Source organism: Chenopodium album, chromosome 9 (genome assembly GCF_948465745.1).
Source record: "Chenopodium album chromosome 9, dcCheAlbu1.1, whole genome shotgun sequence".
Classification (NCBI taxonomy): Eukaryota; Viridiplantae; Streptophyta; class Magnoliopsida; order Caryophyllales; family Amaranthaceae; genus Chenopodium; species Chenopodium album.
In genome coordinates, this window is record NC_137842.1 from 69,912,609 (window position 1) to 69,930,611 (window position 18,003).

General features: G+C 32.1%; 3 protein-coding genes across 3 annotated transcripts; 2 read left to right on the top strand and 1 right to left on the bottom strand.

Moving 5' to 3' along the window:
* Positions 1–1,320: 1,320 nt before the first annotated feature.
* LOC145560396 (uncharacterized) lies at positions 1,321–4,548 on the top strand. Its single transcript, XM_081621648.1, has 3 exons — positions 1,321–1,583; positions 2,646–3,129; positions 3,986–4,548. Exons 1-3 carry the CDS (start codon positions 1,433–1,435, stop codon positions 4,335–4,337), a joined length of 987 nt encoding a protein of 328 aa, XP_081477774.1. The 5' UTR covers positions 1,321–1,432; the 3' UTR covers positions 4,338–4,548.
* A 5,490-nt stretch (positions 4,549–10,038) lies between these two features.
* LOC145560397 (NAC domain-containing protein 2-like) lies at positions 10,039–14,792 on the top strand. Its single transcript, XM_081621649.1, has 4 exons — positions 10,039–10,328; positions 10,741–11,018; positions 12,466–12,852; positions 14,313–14,792. The coding sequence occupies exons 1-4, from the start codon at positions 10,172–10,174 to the stop codon at positions 14,547–14,549; spliced, it is 1,059 nt and encodes a 352-aa protein (XP_081477775.1). The 5' UTR covers positions 10,039–10,171; the 3' UTR covers positions 14,550–14,792.
* A 420-nt stretch (positions 14,793–15,212) lies between these two features.
* LOC145560398 (putative amidase At4g34880) lies at positions 15,213–18,003 on the bottom strand. The gene is made up of 5 exons (XM_081621650.1): positions 17,330–18,003; positions 16,388–16,602; positions 16,035–16,277; positions 15,752–15,950; positions 15,213–15,674 (listed from the first exon to the last, which is right to left on the bottom strand). The coding sequence occupies exons 1-5, from the start codon at positions 17,870–17,872 to the stop codon at positions 15,300–15,302; spliced, it is 1,575 nt and encodes a 524-aa protein (XP_081477776.1). The 5' UTR covers positions 17,873–18,003; the 3' UTR covers positions 15,213–15,299.

The following is an 18,003-nucleotide window of genomic DNA, read 5'->3' on the forward strand; positions in this document are numbered from 1 at the left end:
ATTTACCAAGTACGGAGTATTTATTAGTGACCATTTTGTTATGACGTAGTTTTCCTATTTATTAATGACTAGCTTAGGTATATACTTTCTCCGTTTTCATTTACTTGCAACACTTTCCTAAAAAGGAAAAAGGAAAGTTACTTTAGGGAAAACTATACCATATCCCTTATTTAAAGCACATGGCCCACTAAATTACACTCCTAACAACCACTCATCCTATTTTAAAATTTATTATATCATGTAAACCTCGTCTTTCTTAATTACCACGCTAAAGGATTGTTGCATCTAAAAGAAAACGAAGAAAGTAAGTATCTAACAATCCTAACATGCATTTCTTTAAGCATTACTATTAATTCATATTTCCCAAGCAAAATTATTCTATGATCAGCTTTTGTTTCTTTATACTTTGAATTCTAGAAAGGTTGGTGCTACGTTCAATTTTATTAAGTAAACCGAGTCAAGATTTTTGAGTTTCATAAATTTGATGCATTGATGATATTTGATAAGCATTATTATTACGTCGGTGATGACAAGTGGTTCGATCCCCATTAAAATTTAATGCATATTTCTTTCAACTACAAAGATGGATATTGTTGCTATACTTTGAAGCATGACGACTTAGAAAATCATGTACAGTAAAATATTTAATAGAGTTCTTACACTTCATTTGATGGGTGTCCTCAACTTGATATGGAGTACCATTATTAATCAATTAGGAAAACCCTAAACATAATATTAAGAATTACATAACGGTAACTTAGCTTGAATCCAATTGGCTTAAGATAACTACGTACTTTGTACAACTTTATGCAAGTACAATGTACAATAACTTTTGATACTATCCAACCTTTATATGCTTATGAGCGAACAAATCCAACCATCATATCCTTAGGAGTTAGGCGTACTCTTGAAAATATATAAATACGAAGTACTTCATACGTGTGTACTGTATGTGTACATGTCTATATATATGACCAAACTTAGGGTATATACTTATAACTTATAGCATCCAAAATTAGCTGTGATTGATTTAATTGACAGTAAAAGAAACATTTGCCAAAAAAACAACATACTACGTACAAATGTAGACTTTTACCATAAGCTAGCCAAATCGAAATGTGAAAGCAGCTAGCTTAGCACCGTTGTATAAATGATAGCTAGCAGCCTAGCATAGACTAAACTGTAAAATATAAACGTTTGTAGTAACCATTAATTTCAAACAGATCATAAATGTAGACAGTTGAAGGTTGGTGATGCAACTTATTACTAGTGTTATTTATTACATCATGTGATTTTACTCATATAAAATCATCACTTGATCTCATTCCAACTTCACACTAAATTTCCTCCTAACTTTTTTTCCCTTTTAAATTCATTTTAAGGTCCCATCAAATTATCTTCAATTTTCAGGTTGAATTTTATTGATTCATCAATGAACAAGTTATACTTTTTGTTGGTTTTTTCTGTCTTTTTTGCTGTAGTAGATATTCATGGAGTTGAAGGTGGAGCAATAATAACTGGTACTGTTTTCTGTGACCAATGTAAAGATGGCCATGTGTCCATATTTGATTATCCTCTATCCGGTATGTTTCTTCAACTCTTCAATATGTTAGTTTATTTTTCCGAGATTAAGAATTACGTTGATAGTGTACTTTGAACTCTCAACATGACAACTAAATGTGAACAAACGAAGAAATTTTATAAAGTAGCTAGGAATATTACTTTAACATTGTTTAGTAGATTAATATTGTGGTTCTTAATAGGCCAACAATATTTTACTAGTATTGGTTACATGGAAATTGATGTGGGTGCTGCATCCTTTTTCAAGTGTTTGCTAACCAATAAAGCCATTGTTGCTCATTTGGACCCTAAAAAAATATTCATTATTTACTTTCCAAAAATGGCATTTTTTTTTTTCCAAAATGTCTTGGAGGTATGCAGTTTCAAAGCATTAAAATAGATGTTTTCTGTATTCCCATTCCAAAGGAAATACTTATAATAAATGACTTTTTTGTTATTGTTGAAAAAGAAAACCATTTTCATCCTTGTTCTTTATTCGTGTAGTCATTGTTTTGATCAATGTCAAATAACTTTGTCCTTGCTTTATTTAACTATTAAATCACTTGTTCAAAGAAGGCAAAAAATCACTTTTGATAATCAACATAAAATCGGTAAAATTCTATTATTAAAAAATAAATAAATAAAAATAAAAAAAAAGGTTTGTTCATCAAAAAATCAATTTTAAATTTCCAAATGAAGAAAGTTTATAACAATAAAACTAGTCTTAATCGGTAAAAATTAGTGACTACGTACGACAAAAATAGAACTTTGTAGGACTGTCTTGACTCTTGAGCCAACAAAAAAAAAATGTTACTCCGTATAAGCACAACCTAGTACAAGTACAAAACTTAAAAGCAATTTTTATTAGGTAAATAAATACGAAGTACTCCGTATTAATGTATGAACCTACTACCAGTCTACCACCGTTAACTATTATGTGCAACAAAGGGGGTATTATTTGTGAGACATAAAATATTCCTTTGTTGCACATAATAGTTAACGGAGGTAGTATTATATTTACATTTAATAAATACTTGATTTAAATTGAGGGATCTAATTCAATGAAAATTTGAATGTATTTGCAGATACGAATGTGGCAATGGTATGTCCAGGGAGTAATGGGCAGACAGTAGTTGGACAAGAGACCACAAACATGATGGGCAGCTATACCATAAGTTTTGGGGGTTCACCTGATTTAAGCAGCTGTTTTGTTCAGATCACTCCTAAAAATGGGCCTGACCCAAATAATAGATGTGGGGCTTCTATAGGCCCACCCAAATCTTTAAGGCTAATGTTTAGCATGTTTGATATGGAGATGTATTCTGTTGATCCTTTGATTTCTCAACCTGCTCAACCTATGTCTTATTGTTCTACTTCTTCACCCTCATCATCACCTCCTAATACTACTCCTATCTCTTTACCACCACCTACGACTTCGATTCCTCCACCCGTCACCCCGGTCACTCCCTCGGCCCCTCCTAAAGCTCCTACGACTCCCGGCTTTAAGCTCCCTCCTATGTTTCACATGCCATCATCGCCTTTCACACAAAATTCGGCGTGCTCCAATGAGTAAGTACAATTGTGTTTTTTTGGTGTTAAATTATTTTAAGGTAGATTAACTCATTAAATCACCTCACTTATAGGTCATCTAACTTCATACCGTTTCCTTAAAAAGGCTTATCTAATCACATGCTCTTTTAAAGTACTATTTGTGTCACTCTCTCAATGGAATTTCACTTTCATATCTTAAATTCTTATAGTCTAGTGCATGAAAATGTCAACTATTTTGGAACAATGAGGTGATGGAATAATTAAAAGCTAGGTAACTTTATTTTAAGGGAATGTAAAAATTAGAATGCCTATGAGATTTTTTAAAACAAAATTCATGGGACTATTATGAAAATTTTGTAGCATGTTCAATTCATTGTCACATTTTGTAAGTAGTAATTATTTTGATAGTTTCCTTTGACATTAACTCCCGTAAAAGCTTTTTGCTATTTAGGAAATACTAGACGTTGGACCACGACTTGTTTTAAACCCACTAAATAATAGATTATTAAAGCCGAATAAATATGGGAGTACATATCACAACTTAGTACCATAAAATCTTAAACCCTTTTCGTACTTTCATGTAAACTACTTCGTTCATCCATTAAAAAAAAAAAAAAAAAAAAAAAGTACCTACAACATTTTTTTGTAGTATGAGTAACATATAAATTATACAAGTATAAAATATAATTTAGCATAAGCAAAATAAAGTACAAAGGATACAACTATAAGAAGAAAAAAAAATGTTATTTCATATTTGACAACTAAATAAAACGTAACAATTACTTGCAAAAAGAGAAAGTTCACAGTATTTTATGGTACTAAGTTAAAATTCGTACGTGAAATAAAAACTAATCAAATGTGATGAATGGAGCAGATATTGGATGAAGCCAGAATACAAATGCTACTGGAAATTAGTGAACCCTGAAATGCCAGTGGCTCTAGTATTCGGACCCTTAGCAGCCCAAAAATATGGAAATGACTTAACATTGTGGTCAGGACTTAAAGGCAAAGGTGACCCTTACAAGACCCTCTTAAGGGAAACTGTCACTGCACTTCTCAACTCCTACAACAGCTTCCATTTCCCTTACAACGCGATTCAAGTGCTCCATAACTTCAACACCGCGATGACTGGCTCTACTCGTAGTGTTCTTCTCACTGCCTTGAGGTTCAAGAGGGCTAATTCTGGTTATGGTCGTGTTCCTTGCAAATTTCAAGCTTGCAAATAATTTACTAGCCTAGCTATTAATCCGTATTTATGTATAAGTTTTAATATATTACGAATTTATATAATAGATTATATATCATGTAGAGATTTATTTTGGAAGGTACGTATACAATCAGTTGTTAGTTGGTTGTATACTTGTATGTGCATGATTATATGGTACGGAGCTGATACTAATTTAAGATATATAGTATGCTTTGTTTTGAATTGACGTACTTTATTGTTTTACTTCTTCTCAACAATGTTGTGAATCATATTGTTACTCCCCAAACAGCAAATTTCTATCAAGATATATATACAATACAAGTATATAACACAACACATTGGCTGGTTAGCTACTCCATTACTCGTGTCCTTCAAAGTGTAACACATGTTAGTCATCATTATTTTCAAATTAATTTAATGTTCAAAGACTTGAAAAAATGTTGATGAATTGCCTACGATTGTAAGTTTAGTGACTTTAGTCAGCACCTCCAACTCCCAAATTAAAATAAATCAAGTTTACATTATATTGTATATCAAGATCAAGTATTATAGATAAATGTACAATATATTTTAAGGTAAGATCGAAGAAGATGGCTCACTTGAGATGGAAGATAAGGGAATCTCTCAAGTGAGTTCCATAAACTTTGATCCTAGACCTTAGTTTAGCTTAGGGATACAAGGTGGGAAGCGATGCTACTACTTTACCACCTCAACCTCACTTAAAAAGAAATATGTACCGAAATATTTACATAATAATCTAGCTGATAATTTACATTTGTATTCCAGAATATAGCTATAATATGGATAATTAAGGTATATGGACCCAGTTTAACAATATACTAACCAGTAAATTAAATGTGGGCCAGTTCCAGATAATAAGAATTATTACATAATGAAGCCAATTTGAACACGAGGTATAAAATCAAAGATACAAGTATAATAAAATAATAGAATCTTTGAATAGAGCGTAGCATAGTTGAGATGAGTTAGACATGATTACAGATTAGAGAGGAAAGAAAAAGGAAGAAGATACATACCCTACGTGTTTGAATAGGAAGGTTGTACTTGTACTTTAATAAGGCTTACATACGTAGCTGGTATAATTATTGTCGGTCGTACATACTCATTATATATCGTATGTACGAATCTTATGACTCGTATCAGCCGAATGAAGAATATTGTGTTACATTTTTTTGTTATAAACTAATATACCTGTATAGTATGTACACCCTCTTTATTCCCACGCATTTGTTATTTACACGCTTCTCATTTCCATCTTCAACAGCACTGATGATGTGATGAAGCTAGATAATTAATATCATGGACTGAAGAATGAGTCATAAACATCGAGAGCTCTTACGCCGTGTCATTATATCATACTCTCTCTGTCTCAAAATGATAAGTTTGTGATAGCCCTTTACTATATTATTATGTAATTGACAGCACTGCTAGCATATAATTTAGAATTTTTCCCGTCAAAAAAATAAATAAATAAATAAATTTTAAAAAAAAAACTAGAATCTTGGTTTTATTATACGTGGCCAAGCATATGTATATATATGCTACCCTACCTTGATTAAACACTTGTTACTGAAACACAATAATTATTGTCTTAAAGGTTGCATTTGTTGAAACATAATCAATAGTAAATCATCAACCTCTTGCAATTTATTAAATGCTTAGTTTCATACTATTATACAATTAATTTTCTAATATTATAGGGAGAATGATCATGCTTATTACTGTGTTTGCATCCATACATCCTTATTACAAATTTCAAATTTAAATAACTATCATTCAAACCTTTTTTTTTTATTTTTTTTATTTGTTGATAGAGAAAGACAGAAAAAGTTACAATTGAGCTCAAGGCAATGATGTTGTTAGCCAGTTACTCTTCTTTTTATTGACAGAAAATATGTTGTAAATAAATCTTTAATCTTTACCAAGCTGGTCAACCAATAATCTCAACGGGATGGTAAAACTTACTAAAAGCCTGATTGATTCAATGATTTGGTATATGTTTATTTCAAAGCAATCTTTTGTTGATATGAGTGACTCATTTGCTTATTTCAAGGCATGTAAAAGTCATTAGCACTCTTTACCTGATGAGCTCATCTCTTCAAAAATCAATTTGTTTTTCTATAATTTTTTTTTTCTCAAAAAAATAAAATAAAAATGATTTTGTGGATTTATTAAAATTTCATATAAGCATACTATTTACACCCTTAATCAAAAGTTATTCTCTCTTAGATTAAGAATATGTATAAGTCTTGTGATATAGTTTTCCCTCCTTTTATTTTACTCTATATATTAATTTATAGGTTAGGTGACGACATTTGAATATAATCTTATTGTCGTCTGGTAACATAACAGAACCTAAAACTCGTTATTCCGTAATAGGGAAGTCTCTTGCTTGCCATGCATGTTGTGCCTCTACCAATTATGTTCATGTCATGTTGCATGCTAATTGCCACCAATAAATCAAACCAGCTTATAAATCACTATACAAGTCTATAACCTAGTACACTTATAGGTGCCACCACAACCGCCATAGCAACAAGTAACAAGATCAAGCATTCAAGCACTTTAATTTCTACCATGAAAAAAAATATATAAAGAGAACACTTTAGCTAAGAACAACAAACCTAGGGCAGAGAGATTGAGATCAAATCTTCTCTAAAGAAAGCTGCACTTCTCAAACAAGACAACATACCACAAACCTAGATTTATCAACAAATATTTTAATTAATATCAAAGATAATGTGATCACCAAATAAATTAAACATTTTTATCAACTTCTTTGCCACTCTATCATAACATAACATAGTTCATTAAACTTTGATATTATTATAAAATGTACGTACCATATGTTTGTGATTTACTATAAGGTGATCAATCTGATCATCATATTAGAATATAGTTAATTAAATTAATTAATAAAGATTATCCTAGAATTGCGTGAAATACTGTAGAGAATAGGACGGTTGAGTGGGGCACACAAAATGACTTTTAAAGGGGCCCACATGATTGATGTTAGTATTAGAGCAGACAAAAGCAGGGAACCTTCTTTTATCCTTCCTGTGGGTTTTCACACCCAATACTACCCCTCTCTATTTCTTTCTCTCTCTAAAATTAGAATCTAAAAAAGCCAAAGTAATAAACTTGGGCTGGCATGTCATGCTAGTTATTTAGCTTAGCTTAACTCTAATTTTGGCCTTAAAAGTATGTATTATTTACTTAATTAAATATTACTCAACCTTAGTTAGTTAATCTTAATCCTTACACAATTATATTCACATTTGTCATTTGGTAATATTATTAATTTTTGCCATGCCATGCTCCCCTAACCCCACAACATGAAAGAATTAACTTTATCCTTTAATGAAGATTATTAAATTGTTTAAGAGATCTAATAAGGCCTATATAACTCCTTTTATTTTATTTTAAAAAAAATATTTTATTATTATTACTCATCTTAAAAGAGTGTTCTTAACATTCCCAATGTAATAGTTGTCCTCATCATCACAAATTAGTTATTAACATGAGGGTATGGAAATGAATTGAAAACGATTATATTTTTTATAAGTAGATTTTATGATATACTCCATATATAAATTTGCAAGACACTATTTATTATTTAGCTTCATTTTTATTTTGTCTATAATTTTTAACATTTATAACGATTAAAGATTTATATTTGTTAATGTACAATATCAATTTTTATTAATTAATTTTCCGTTGATAAAATTAATGAAATTATAAATTTATATTTCCAAATTAATATATAAATCTACACTAATCCAATTATATTTCACATAATACTTTGTAGCAAACTTATGTTTATATTTTAGTTAGGCAATAGCTCATAATTAGTGTAAAATTAAAGTAATTGTTACGAAAATTATTAAATAAAGAAGGAATGAAGTTAACAAGTTTTGTATTTTCTTATTTTATGAACTCATAAAATGCATGAAATAATATTTTAATGAATTCTAGAACGAGTATAATGAAAGTAAAACTATTCGTTCAAAAAGTAGTTTTCCAAATGTGGTGCTTGAACGGGAGATTGACTGCTTGTGGGACATAGAGCTTACTAATCATTTTGAATTTACACGTAATAGTCGTTGATTGCTTTATTATTCCAACTATAATTATAGCCTAATACAAGAATTGAATTGCCCCACGTCATATATCTACAGTACGTACTTGACAATAGCACGACTTGTCCTTTCCCAAAGTGCAAATATATGTTGAATTGTTGATATATATGGACTATATATATATGTGGCAAATGGTACGCGTTAGTCCATTTTACGGAGTAGAATGTGGCAAATGGTACAAGTAGTTGATTATCCAAAAACAAAAACAATTGAATAGATGCTAAAGAATTTAGAAAAATTAGTAATAATGAGAAAAAATTATAAGATAGGGTGGAAATTGGATTTGTAGGCTATATTTCAACATTGTCAAATTTGATCTTTATTGTACGTATTGTGTTTGAGCTAGCTAGGCCGGGTTTTAAATGTTGAAATCATAATTGAGTACGCCTGATTAATACCAGGCCAAATATCTCACTCGATATAAGGAGCTTTACTATAATTTAATTATTATATATATATATGTATGATGCATGCAATGTAACTACGTGTAAGGTTCATGCACCTTACCCATCTACATACATGTACAAATTACACGCGCCATAAAAAATAATCTATACTTGTTGTGAACTTGTGATATAGTAGTACTTGTGAAATGCTTCGTATAATGTAAATGCTAATATTTTTTTTGGGTTAAAATAAAGGCTAATAATTATCCTCTCCATTGTTGTATTTAAACTAGTAGACATTCTAGCTCTGTGTTGATTATTGTTGTGCACAATTAATGATGGAGTTTATATTCATTAATTGATTCTAGCCTAGCTTCGAGTCTTATTAGTGGATCGAGAATAGAAAATTTGGATGTACATATACCCGGGTTTAAATTTCTTACTCTTCTAGTCATTAACCGGAGCCTAATTAACTAGTGAGAGGTACAATAGGGCTTTCTCCTTCCCTAAAATAAAAATAAATTTAAAACATAACCCTAGTAAAAAAATAGTGTTATTAATTTTAATGGATTGTTCACTACATACATATATTTTACATAATAACTTTCAATTTACAATATCCCATACTATCACAAATAATACTATTGTATGTCCTAATTAAGAAACTAAAGCATCTTACTCCTGATATTTTCACTAAGAAGAGGGCCATAACATATAAAAAGTACACCAAAATTGGAGCCTACAATCTTGTTGGATTGATCATGTTTTATCCATACTATCTTTATTGATCACACCCCTTTTAGATTATATCTCACTTAGAGTTTTGTCTTGGCTTGTACACCTCTCTCTTTCTTAATTCATATCAAGTGGTTGTCATACCATTCTTTTCACTTTGGAACCAAAACATTTTAGTATTTACATTAGATGGGAAAAGGGAAATAAAATAAAAATAAAGCAAAGGGCAAAGGCCACAAAAGCAAATATAAAAAACGTTACAAATATAAACTATAGTAACAAAGTATGTAATTTATAATCTCAAAAATATATCACATCAACTTTAGTTTACGATCCCAACAGTAGGTTCTATATATTTCAGTTCCAATAAGGTACAAGCTTGTCTTCTCTTTGTTCTCTCTTCTTCATTCTCTCTTCTACTATACTTTGGCCCCCCACTTTTCTTTCTCTTTAAAAGGATTTATCACATAATATTAGCTTAGCTTCTTCGTCACTACTTTTTTTCTTCTTCTTCATCAACTTCAGCTCGTTTAGTACCCTCTCTTTCGAACTCATACACTGTTGCTTCTCCTATGGCGCCAGTGAGTCTACCACCGGGTTTTCGATTTCACCCTACTGATGAAGAGTTGGTTGCTTATTATCTTGATAGGAAGATCACTGGTCGTAAGATTGACCTAGAGATTATTCCTGAAATTGATCTTTACAAGTGCGAGCCTTGGGATTTACCTGGTAATTTAATTCAATTCCCTACTCTAATAAACCATTTTTTTTTCATATATGCTCTCAATATTAATCCAATATTATTGATACTGTAATTTGAATTACTAATAACGTGACAAATAAATCTAGACAAAGATAATATAGAATTATAGATTAGTCTATATATCTATGTTAATGACATATTCACATAAGATGTAATCATATAAATTTTTATGAAGTTTTTGAATATTAAGGGTAGCTTAATCAAGCTAAGCTAACATGTAAGTGTACACTTAAGTATAGGAAGAAAAAAAACTCCATAATAAATTAGGTTTAAAAAAATTAAGTTCTTAATTTTTCTTATACCATTCATTAGATGGAATGAATTATTTGATTAAGTACTAATGTACTAAAAAAGGGTACTGTGAATGAAAATATACAGATAAGTCATTTTTGCCGGGAAAGGACTTGGAGTGGTACTTCTTCAGCCCAAGGGACAGGAAGTATCCAAACGGATCAAGGACAAACCGAGCAACGAGGGCAGGCTATTGGAAGGCAACGGGGAAGGATAGACCGGTGCACTCGCAGAAGACGGCGGTAGGGATGAAGAAGACGTTGGTGTATTACAAAGGGAGAGCTCCCCACGGTCTTAGGACTAATTGGGTTATGCATGAATATCGCCTTCTTGAGTCTCTTTCTGGCTCTACTCCCTCTCTTAAGGTACGTACATATACCTTTAGCTAGTATTATTCTTTTTCCTCCTTTGCTTCTTAGTTATTACTATTAGTACTAGTCTAGATATATCTCTATATGTATGTAGGGGTTTTATTTTATTTTTTGAGTAGTTATGTAACATGTAATCTAGAAATAGTATACTTCATATAAATGTCAAGTTAAAAGACTGTAATTTTCTCCAACATTTATATGGCGGTGCACCAGCTGATAGCGCGTACATAACACGTACAGCTAGAAGAATTGTTTTGGGTACTCTCAGATACACCATGTAATATTCCTTTACGATTTTCTTAGAATGAAATCTTGCAAAACTATTTAAAAGGTTTAAAAAACAATAAAGGGCTGGGGCCTGGATCGGAAGAGAGAGAAAATATGAAATTCATATATAATAGATTAAGTACAAGTTATAAATTTTTTCAAAGTTTGAGTAATTAGTGAATTTATATATATCTACAAAATGAAAAAGATAAAAAGTATGGGTGAAAAACAGAAGTATTGAGAATAATGTGGTGATCTAGGGTTTGTAGTATTTGAAAGCACGAGGAGCATTTTGCAAAATAAGAAAGATTACTAATAAATAAACAAAAAAAAAAAAAAAAAAAAAAAAAAAAAAAAAAAAAAAAAAAAGGGGGAATAAAACATTGAAAAAGAAAAGAAAGGAACGTTGCATGACAAGATTCTATAAAAAAATGATGATTATGTGCATGAGATCCAGCAAACGTAGACGACAGTAATCATGCAATCATCATCTTGATCGACCTTTTCTACTATTACCGCGTCATAACCTAGATCCAACCTTCATTTTTATCATTCATTAATTATTCTTCTTTACTTTATCTTCCTTAACCCTTCTTTTCATGTAGCAAACATACGTACATTTCATTGATTTGAATCATTTCAAAACTAACCCCTTTAATTTATTCATTTCTTCACTATATTTTAAAGACATTTTAACACTAAATCATCATGACATACATTATAATTTCACCCCTTCTATAAAAGATTGTCGGCTTCGTAAATTGCGATTTGACGTGATGGGTTTCAATAATTTCACCATAATTTATGAAATGATGTTGTTAATCACAATGTATATAATTATCATAATGATTTCAAAAATCATATCAATTTCATTTGACTAGTGAAACTTAATCATGTCAATCATTAAGCAAACTTAAGTAACCTTATTTTGCAAGCTAATTATAATAGTCTAACAATATCTTATATATGCGGTCTTACTAGACAATCGTCTAACTAACATAAGATTAGTTGTTGACTGGTGTTAATCAAATTCGGATTTGGATTAAGTAATTCACTGTCGATTTTGAGTCCTAAAGTAAATACTCAATACTTTTGTTTACACATATAATGTCGAATATTTACATATATTATGTTAATTAATGCTCTATCTAATTATTTTCAACTTAAAAAATAGGAATCATATGCATTATGCCGTGTTTTCAAAAAGACAATTCAAAACAATCCAAGGACGAAAGAAGTAGGAGACGTTTTTATCCCAGATAACGAAAGCATAGACGAAGATGTACAAGGGGATGATCATACAAGAGGCATTGAGATTTCTCAACGAATAAGGGAAGCAAATCAAAACCAAGATCATTTGTCAAGACATAATAACAATGATGGATTTAATAAGTTTCCTTCAGAGGCATCTTCAGAGCTTACTAATCAAGAAGGTACACCAACAGGAAGTGCCCTAAGTACGGACCAAGATGTACAAGCCCCATTATTTGCCGCAGATGAAGCTAATAGTTCCGCACATTTCTACCCGTTTGGCTTTGATTACTCATCAAATCTTTACCAGGTAATTTTTTTTTTTTTTTTTTTTTTTTTTTTTTTTTTTTTTTTTTTGAATGATAAAAGTTAGAAAGATTATATAATAAAGTATCAAATTTGAGTTATTATGAATTTTACTGTTTAGCTTTAATAATCAGTTAATCATGAGGTCAAATTACATTTCAAGCTAAGTCAAGAGTCTTTGATCAAGCTTTAACTCTTTAAGCATGTATCTTCTTTTGTTTTGCGGCCCTATGTCATACTTGTTGCTTTAATGTTCTTCTTTGAGGAAGAAAGTTTTTTCTTATCAAATCATTTTTCTTGCCTTTCAAACTCATTAGTCATTACCGTTGATTTAAGTTATGAGAAGATATTTGCTCAAACACTTAAATTTTTAAAAGAAAATTATTGAACAAACACATTCAAAAAATTGTGTGGCTTGGGTCCTATCTAGCTTAATTGGTGAAATTATTGGGATGGCCTGGTATCCACAACCTAAAACTTGAGATCGAATCCTATTTAATCATATGTCTTTTGTAACTCTCTTTACATTAAATAAAATGATAGTAATTTTATGAATCCCTTCTTCAGTGCTTCGATTTATAAAGAGAAAGGTCTTTTTTCCCTTTAATTGTTCGGTTTTTGAGCGCATTATTTAGAATAAATAACACTCAGTCTGTAATAAGAAAATGATGATACTTCATTGAAAAAATAATTGTTTTCATTGAAAAAATAATTGTTGGTCTATTGCTTAAAATTCTAATATAACTCTCATAAATAATTTTAGAAAGATTATAAAATTTCTTTTAAAAAAAAATTAAAAAGGATTGTGATGTTAGAAAACTAGTAATGATTAGTTCACAAAGAAAAAAAGAGTAAAGTAGATAGAAGAGTTTTCTCATAGTCTGGAAATGGTCCAACAAAGATAAGACCTTTGAGTATCTCTTTTGATCCTAAAATTAAAGTAAGAAAGGGCTAATTCCCAAGTGATATATTTACCTCCTTTTCATAAAGCTTATTAGATTTGCTTCTAATTCAATTCATCTCTCTTGAAATTAGCTTGGACTGACTCACTCACTCACTGACTTTGTTATGACTGGAGAGAATCATCTATCTAGTGAGCTTAGCTAGCTAGCTTTCTTCACCAACTTCTATGGCTTCTTTTGACTGACTCTAAAACATCTTTTTTCTACTTTTCCCTCATTTTCCTCACTTCCTATCATCATTTTTAGTAGCCAAATAAGCTTGTTTGTGTCCCCTTCATTATACCCGGGCCCACCTTTCTGGAACAACTAGTCACGTACTCATCTTGACAGTATTATCTGAGCTAGCTAGTAACGTGTCAACTTAATTATTCCATACAATATTAGAATTATTATCTAATAAGTAAGGACATTCGACCTGTAATGTAATGTAACGTGATATGTTAACTTAATTAAAATGCACTTTTATAGTGATTTATACTAATGTAATGTACTTTTGCAACAGGATATGCAAATGGCAAATAATTACTTCAATTTACCACCATTGGCGATAGATGATTTCCCTCAAATGAATATATCAGAGACAACAATGTCATTGAAGCCAATAGACCATCATCAAGAAATGAGCAACTTGGGGTGTGACAAATTCAAGGATTACATGAAAGGAGCAATTATGTTTGAAGACATATTTGATCTTTGCTCAACTCAAGGAACTTCCATAAATCTACCTCTAGAAGATTGATCAAAGAAGCTTCAAACTTACTACTACTATACTACATACTAGTATATCATATGATATAATACCCATAAGATTATATCTCTAACTTAAAAATTCAATTTTACTAATCATAAAAACAACCCAAAAAAAAAGAAAAAGGTGGATTATTTTTGTTATCCACACAGTTTGGTGGGGTTCATATATACTTATTGCCCAGAGAAAAGAGATTCAGGGCATTTTTCTTTTTTTTTTACCCTTTTTTTTTTTTTTTTTTTTTTTTGATGGCATAAGAAAGCTCTTAGGCAATGCTCCCATAGAGCCCATAAGACCAAGAGCTAAATCACAGGTATACTTTGTAGGTGATCACCATTATCATTTTCTCGAACGAGATGGCTAGCTAGGGCAAGGCATACTCAATACATGTCTGTAACATTTTTTTTCTTTAACAAACTTAAGTTGTAATATTATTTTGTTTCTTACTTCGATTTCATTTGTGAAACATTGGTTTTATTTTTGTTAATTAATTGTGATACTTTGGGTCAATTTGGAAATGGAGGCAAATTTTTGCAAGATTTTACATCTTGATATTTGAAGATTTTGTATTAGTATGCAATTTGTGGTAGCTAGCAGACTTCATTAACATTTAACAACCACATCAATTCAATAAGAATCATTTCTTTTGAAAGTATGAAAATAAATCATCAAGGCCAACATGTCACAAGTCATAAGTTGATCCAAGTCAATCACATTAAGAATCATAGTATGGACAGATTTTCACCCTTGAAGCCATTCAGGTGAATCAAACAGGGGAGGCTTCCTAGCCAGAGTAGCTTGTTCGAACCCATAAGCACTCTCGATTAGCTTTGGTTCCGTTCCCTTCAACCCCGAGAATAACATGCCAAAGGGAATACCATGTTCATCATAACCAGCTGGAACTGTAATCCCAGGGTACCCTCCAATAGCCATCACAGGGATAGCCATTGTTCCGGGACTCACCATCGCGTCTAATTTGTTATCTTCCATCATTTTCTCGAACCCTTCTTTGTTCAGCTTGTCAAGATGCTCGACTATCTGCTCTATTTCCTCCTCGTTTCCTTGCATATTTTCTGCCTCGATAAATCCATCTTGCCCATACTCATTAGTCCTCTCCTGTAACAGCAAGATTTTAGACTAATTTGCTCATTGTAATTGTTTTATAAGAGGAAATTAAATGGTTAACTACATACCAGCTCAGGATTGTTGTCATTGAAGGCGATAATGTCTGCTAGGGACCTCACGGGTGAAGACTCAAGTCTCTCGAGGTATTCAGGAATCGCGTGCTTGAAATCAGCAAGCATTGCTGTTATTTCACCACTATGATGAGGGTTAAGGATCTCATCAATGTTCGAAATCTCAAGGTCATCCACTAATATTGCTCCTTTTTCCCTGCATTTTTATCATTCAACTCACTAACTTGAACAACCAAAATAATTCATGGACACCAAATGTAGGTGTTTAGCTTAGCTATACCTTAATGTTTTGAGATGGCGTTCGAAAGCTTGAGCCACAGTAGAGTCATGTAGGGAGCTAACAAAGGGGTGTCTGACAATGCCTAACCGCTTTCCTTTAAGTCCATCCTCCTTAAGGAATTGCTTGTATCCTCCTTGAGGTATAAATTTCGATGATCTTTTCGTGGCTTCCTCATCCCTAGGGTCGAAACCAGCAATCTCGTCTAGAACATATACACAATCAGAAACAGTCCTACATATAGGCCTGCAAGGTTGATCACATTGTCACCAAAGATTTAATTGATACTCTGTATACTCTGATGTAGTGATGTTATAACAAGATACATGGATTAGTTTAGATTATCTTTTGCTTACCCAACGGTATCTTGGCGGGATGAAATTGGAATTACACCGGCCCGGCTTACAAGCCCTACGGTAGGCCTAAGACCCACAGCAGAGTTATGATCAGAAGGGCAGATGATGGAACTGTGAGTATCAGTACCAAGTGATACAGCCACCAGATTCGCAGCTACAGATATGGCTGAACCACTGCTTGAGCCACATGGATCGGCAGATTTTACATATGGGTTCTACATGGTTCGATAAAGATCAATAAGATGAGGTTGGCAAATCAAAATCGTATAAACTCAGCTAAGTAGCTAAATGCACTAAATTGGTAGTCATAGTAACTTAAGCTTCAAGTACAATACAAGTCTCATTGATCTGTAAACAACTACGGAGTAAAATCTAATTTCTAATGCAAGCTTTCATTAATTTACGCCTTCAATAAGTGTTTTTTACACAAATGCCCAAATAATTTTCATGAACAACTGATTGAGCATGGATCTAGTATATCCTAAATTCCTAATATATACAACATTGGTTTTTCGTATATCAATGCTTAATCAAATCCATTATAATATTATGTCAACAAAAAAAAAAAATATCCATTATTATACGGGGTATAAATTCAAAAGTACTTCTAACTACAAATCTAGAAACATAGTTTGTATGAGTAAATTAAAACATGATTTGTACGAGTAAATTCTATGGTCAATAAAGAAATTCAAAGTTCGGCCCTAGAAAACCAACATGTCACTAATCAAGATCAAGATACGTACAAACTTCCTTCATAAAGAGTACTACAAAATTTGTTGGATTAGACCAAGAAATGACATGTTTAGCACTCTAACAAACTGTCCATCATTTAGTACAATCTATCAAACGAGTCGTAAAGTAACTTTTAATACTGGTACTAAAATACAAAAATGTTCAAAATTTAAAAAAATGTTCAAATTCAAAAGTAAGAGAACTAACCACTCCTTGGCCAGCTCTAGCAGACCAGCCATTGGGGAGATGATCAATAGACCGAAGTTTATACCACTCAGACAAACTAGCCTTCCCCAATATCACTGCTCCGCCTTTCCTCAATCTTTCTACAGCCGTCGACTCACGCGCCACCACTGACCCCACCAGCGCGTACGACCCGGCTGTGGTCCCCATTTTATCCTTGGTCCCAATTGTATCCTTCACTAACACCGGTATACCGTGCAACGCGCCCAACTGACGCCCATTTACTCTCTCCTGATCGGCAACGTCGGCCAGAGCCTGCGCGTCCGGGTTAACCTCAACAACTGCGCGTAGGATAGGGTTTAATATTTCGATGCGATTAAGGTAATAGTCAACAAGTTGTCTACAGGTTAGTTTGTGTTGGGAGAAGGCTTGATGGATGGCTGTGATTGTAGCTTCTTCGATTGGGAAATCTTGACCGTTATTTGCCATGTATGTCAATTCAAGGTCAAAGGAGAGAGAAAGAGAGATAGAGAGAAGTAGGATAAGGGTTTGGATAAAATTCACCATTGAGAGTGAATACAAGGAAGGGGAGATCTGACAGCCTTAGGGTGGAAGCCTATATTTGCGCTGAAATCTGTTGTAATCAGGCTGTAAGTACAATGGAGTAGTAACAAAGCCACACTATGATAATTGCTCCT

Bases quoted from the DNA above. Each gene is read 5' to 3' on its own strand.
- LOC145560398 (XM_081621650.1), bottom strand. From the start codon at position 17,872: ATGGTGAATTTTATCCAAACCCTTATCCTACTTCTCTCTATCTCTCTT. The intron at 16,278-16,387 runs GTAAGCAAAAGA...TCAACCTTGCAG, and splicing joins TCCCGCCAAGATACCGTTGG to GCCTATATGTAGGACTGTTT. The intron at 15,675-15,751 runs GTATGTAGTTAA...TTGCTGTTACAG, and splicing joins ATGACAACAATCCTGAGCTG to GAGAGGACTAATGAGTATGG.
- LOC145560396 (XM_081621648.1), top strand. From the start codon at position 1,433: ATGAACAAGTTATACTTTTTGTTGGTTTTTTCTGTCTTTTTTGCTGTA. The intron at 1,584-2,645 runs GTATGTTTCTTC...ATGTATTTGCAG, and splicing joins ATTTGATTATCCTCTATCCG to ATACGAATGTGGCAATGGTA. The intron at 3,130-3,985 runs GTAAGTACAATT...TGAATGGAGCAG, and splicing joins AATTCGGCGTGCTCCAATGA to ATATTGGATGAAGCCAGAAT.
- LOC145560397 (XM_081621649.1), top strand. From the start codon at position 10,172: ATGGCGCCAGTGAGTCTACCACCGGGTTTTCGATTTCACCCTACTGAT. The intron at 11,019-12,465 runs GTACGTACATAT...CTTAAAAAATAG, and splicing joins GCTCTACTCCCTCTCTTAAG to GAATCATATGCATTATGCCG. The intron at 12,853-14,312 runs GTAATTTTTTTT...CTTTTGCAACAG, and splicing joins ACTCATCAAATCTTTACCAG to GATATGCAAATGGCAAATAA.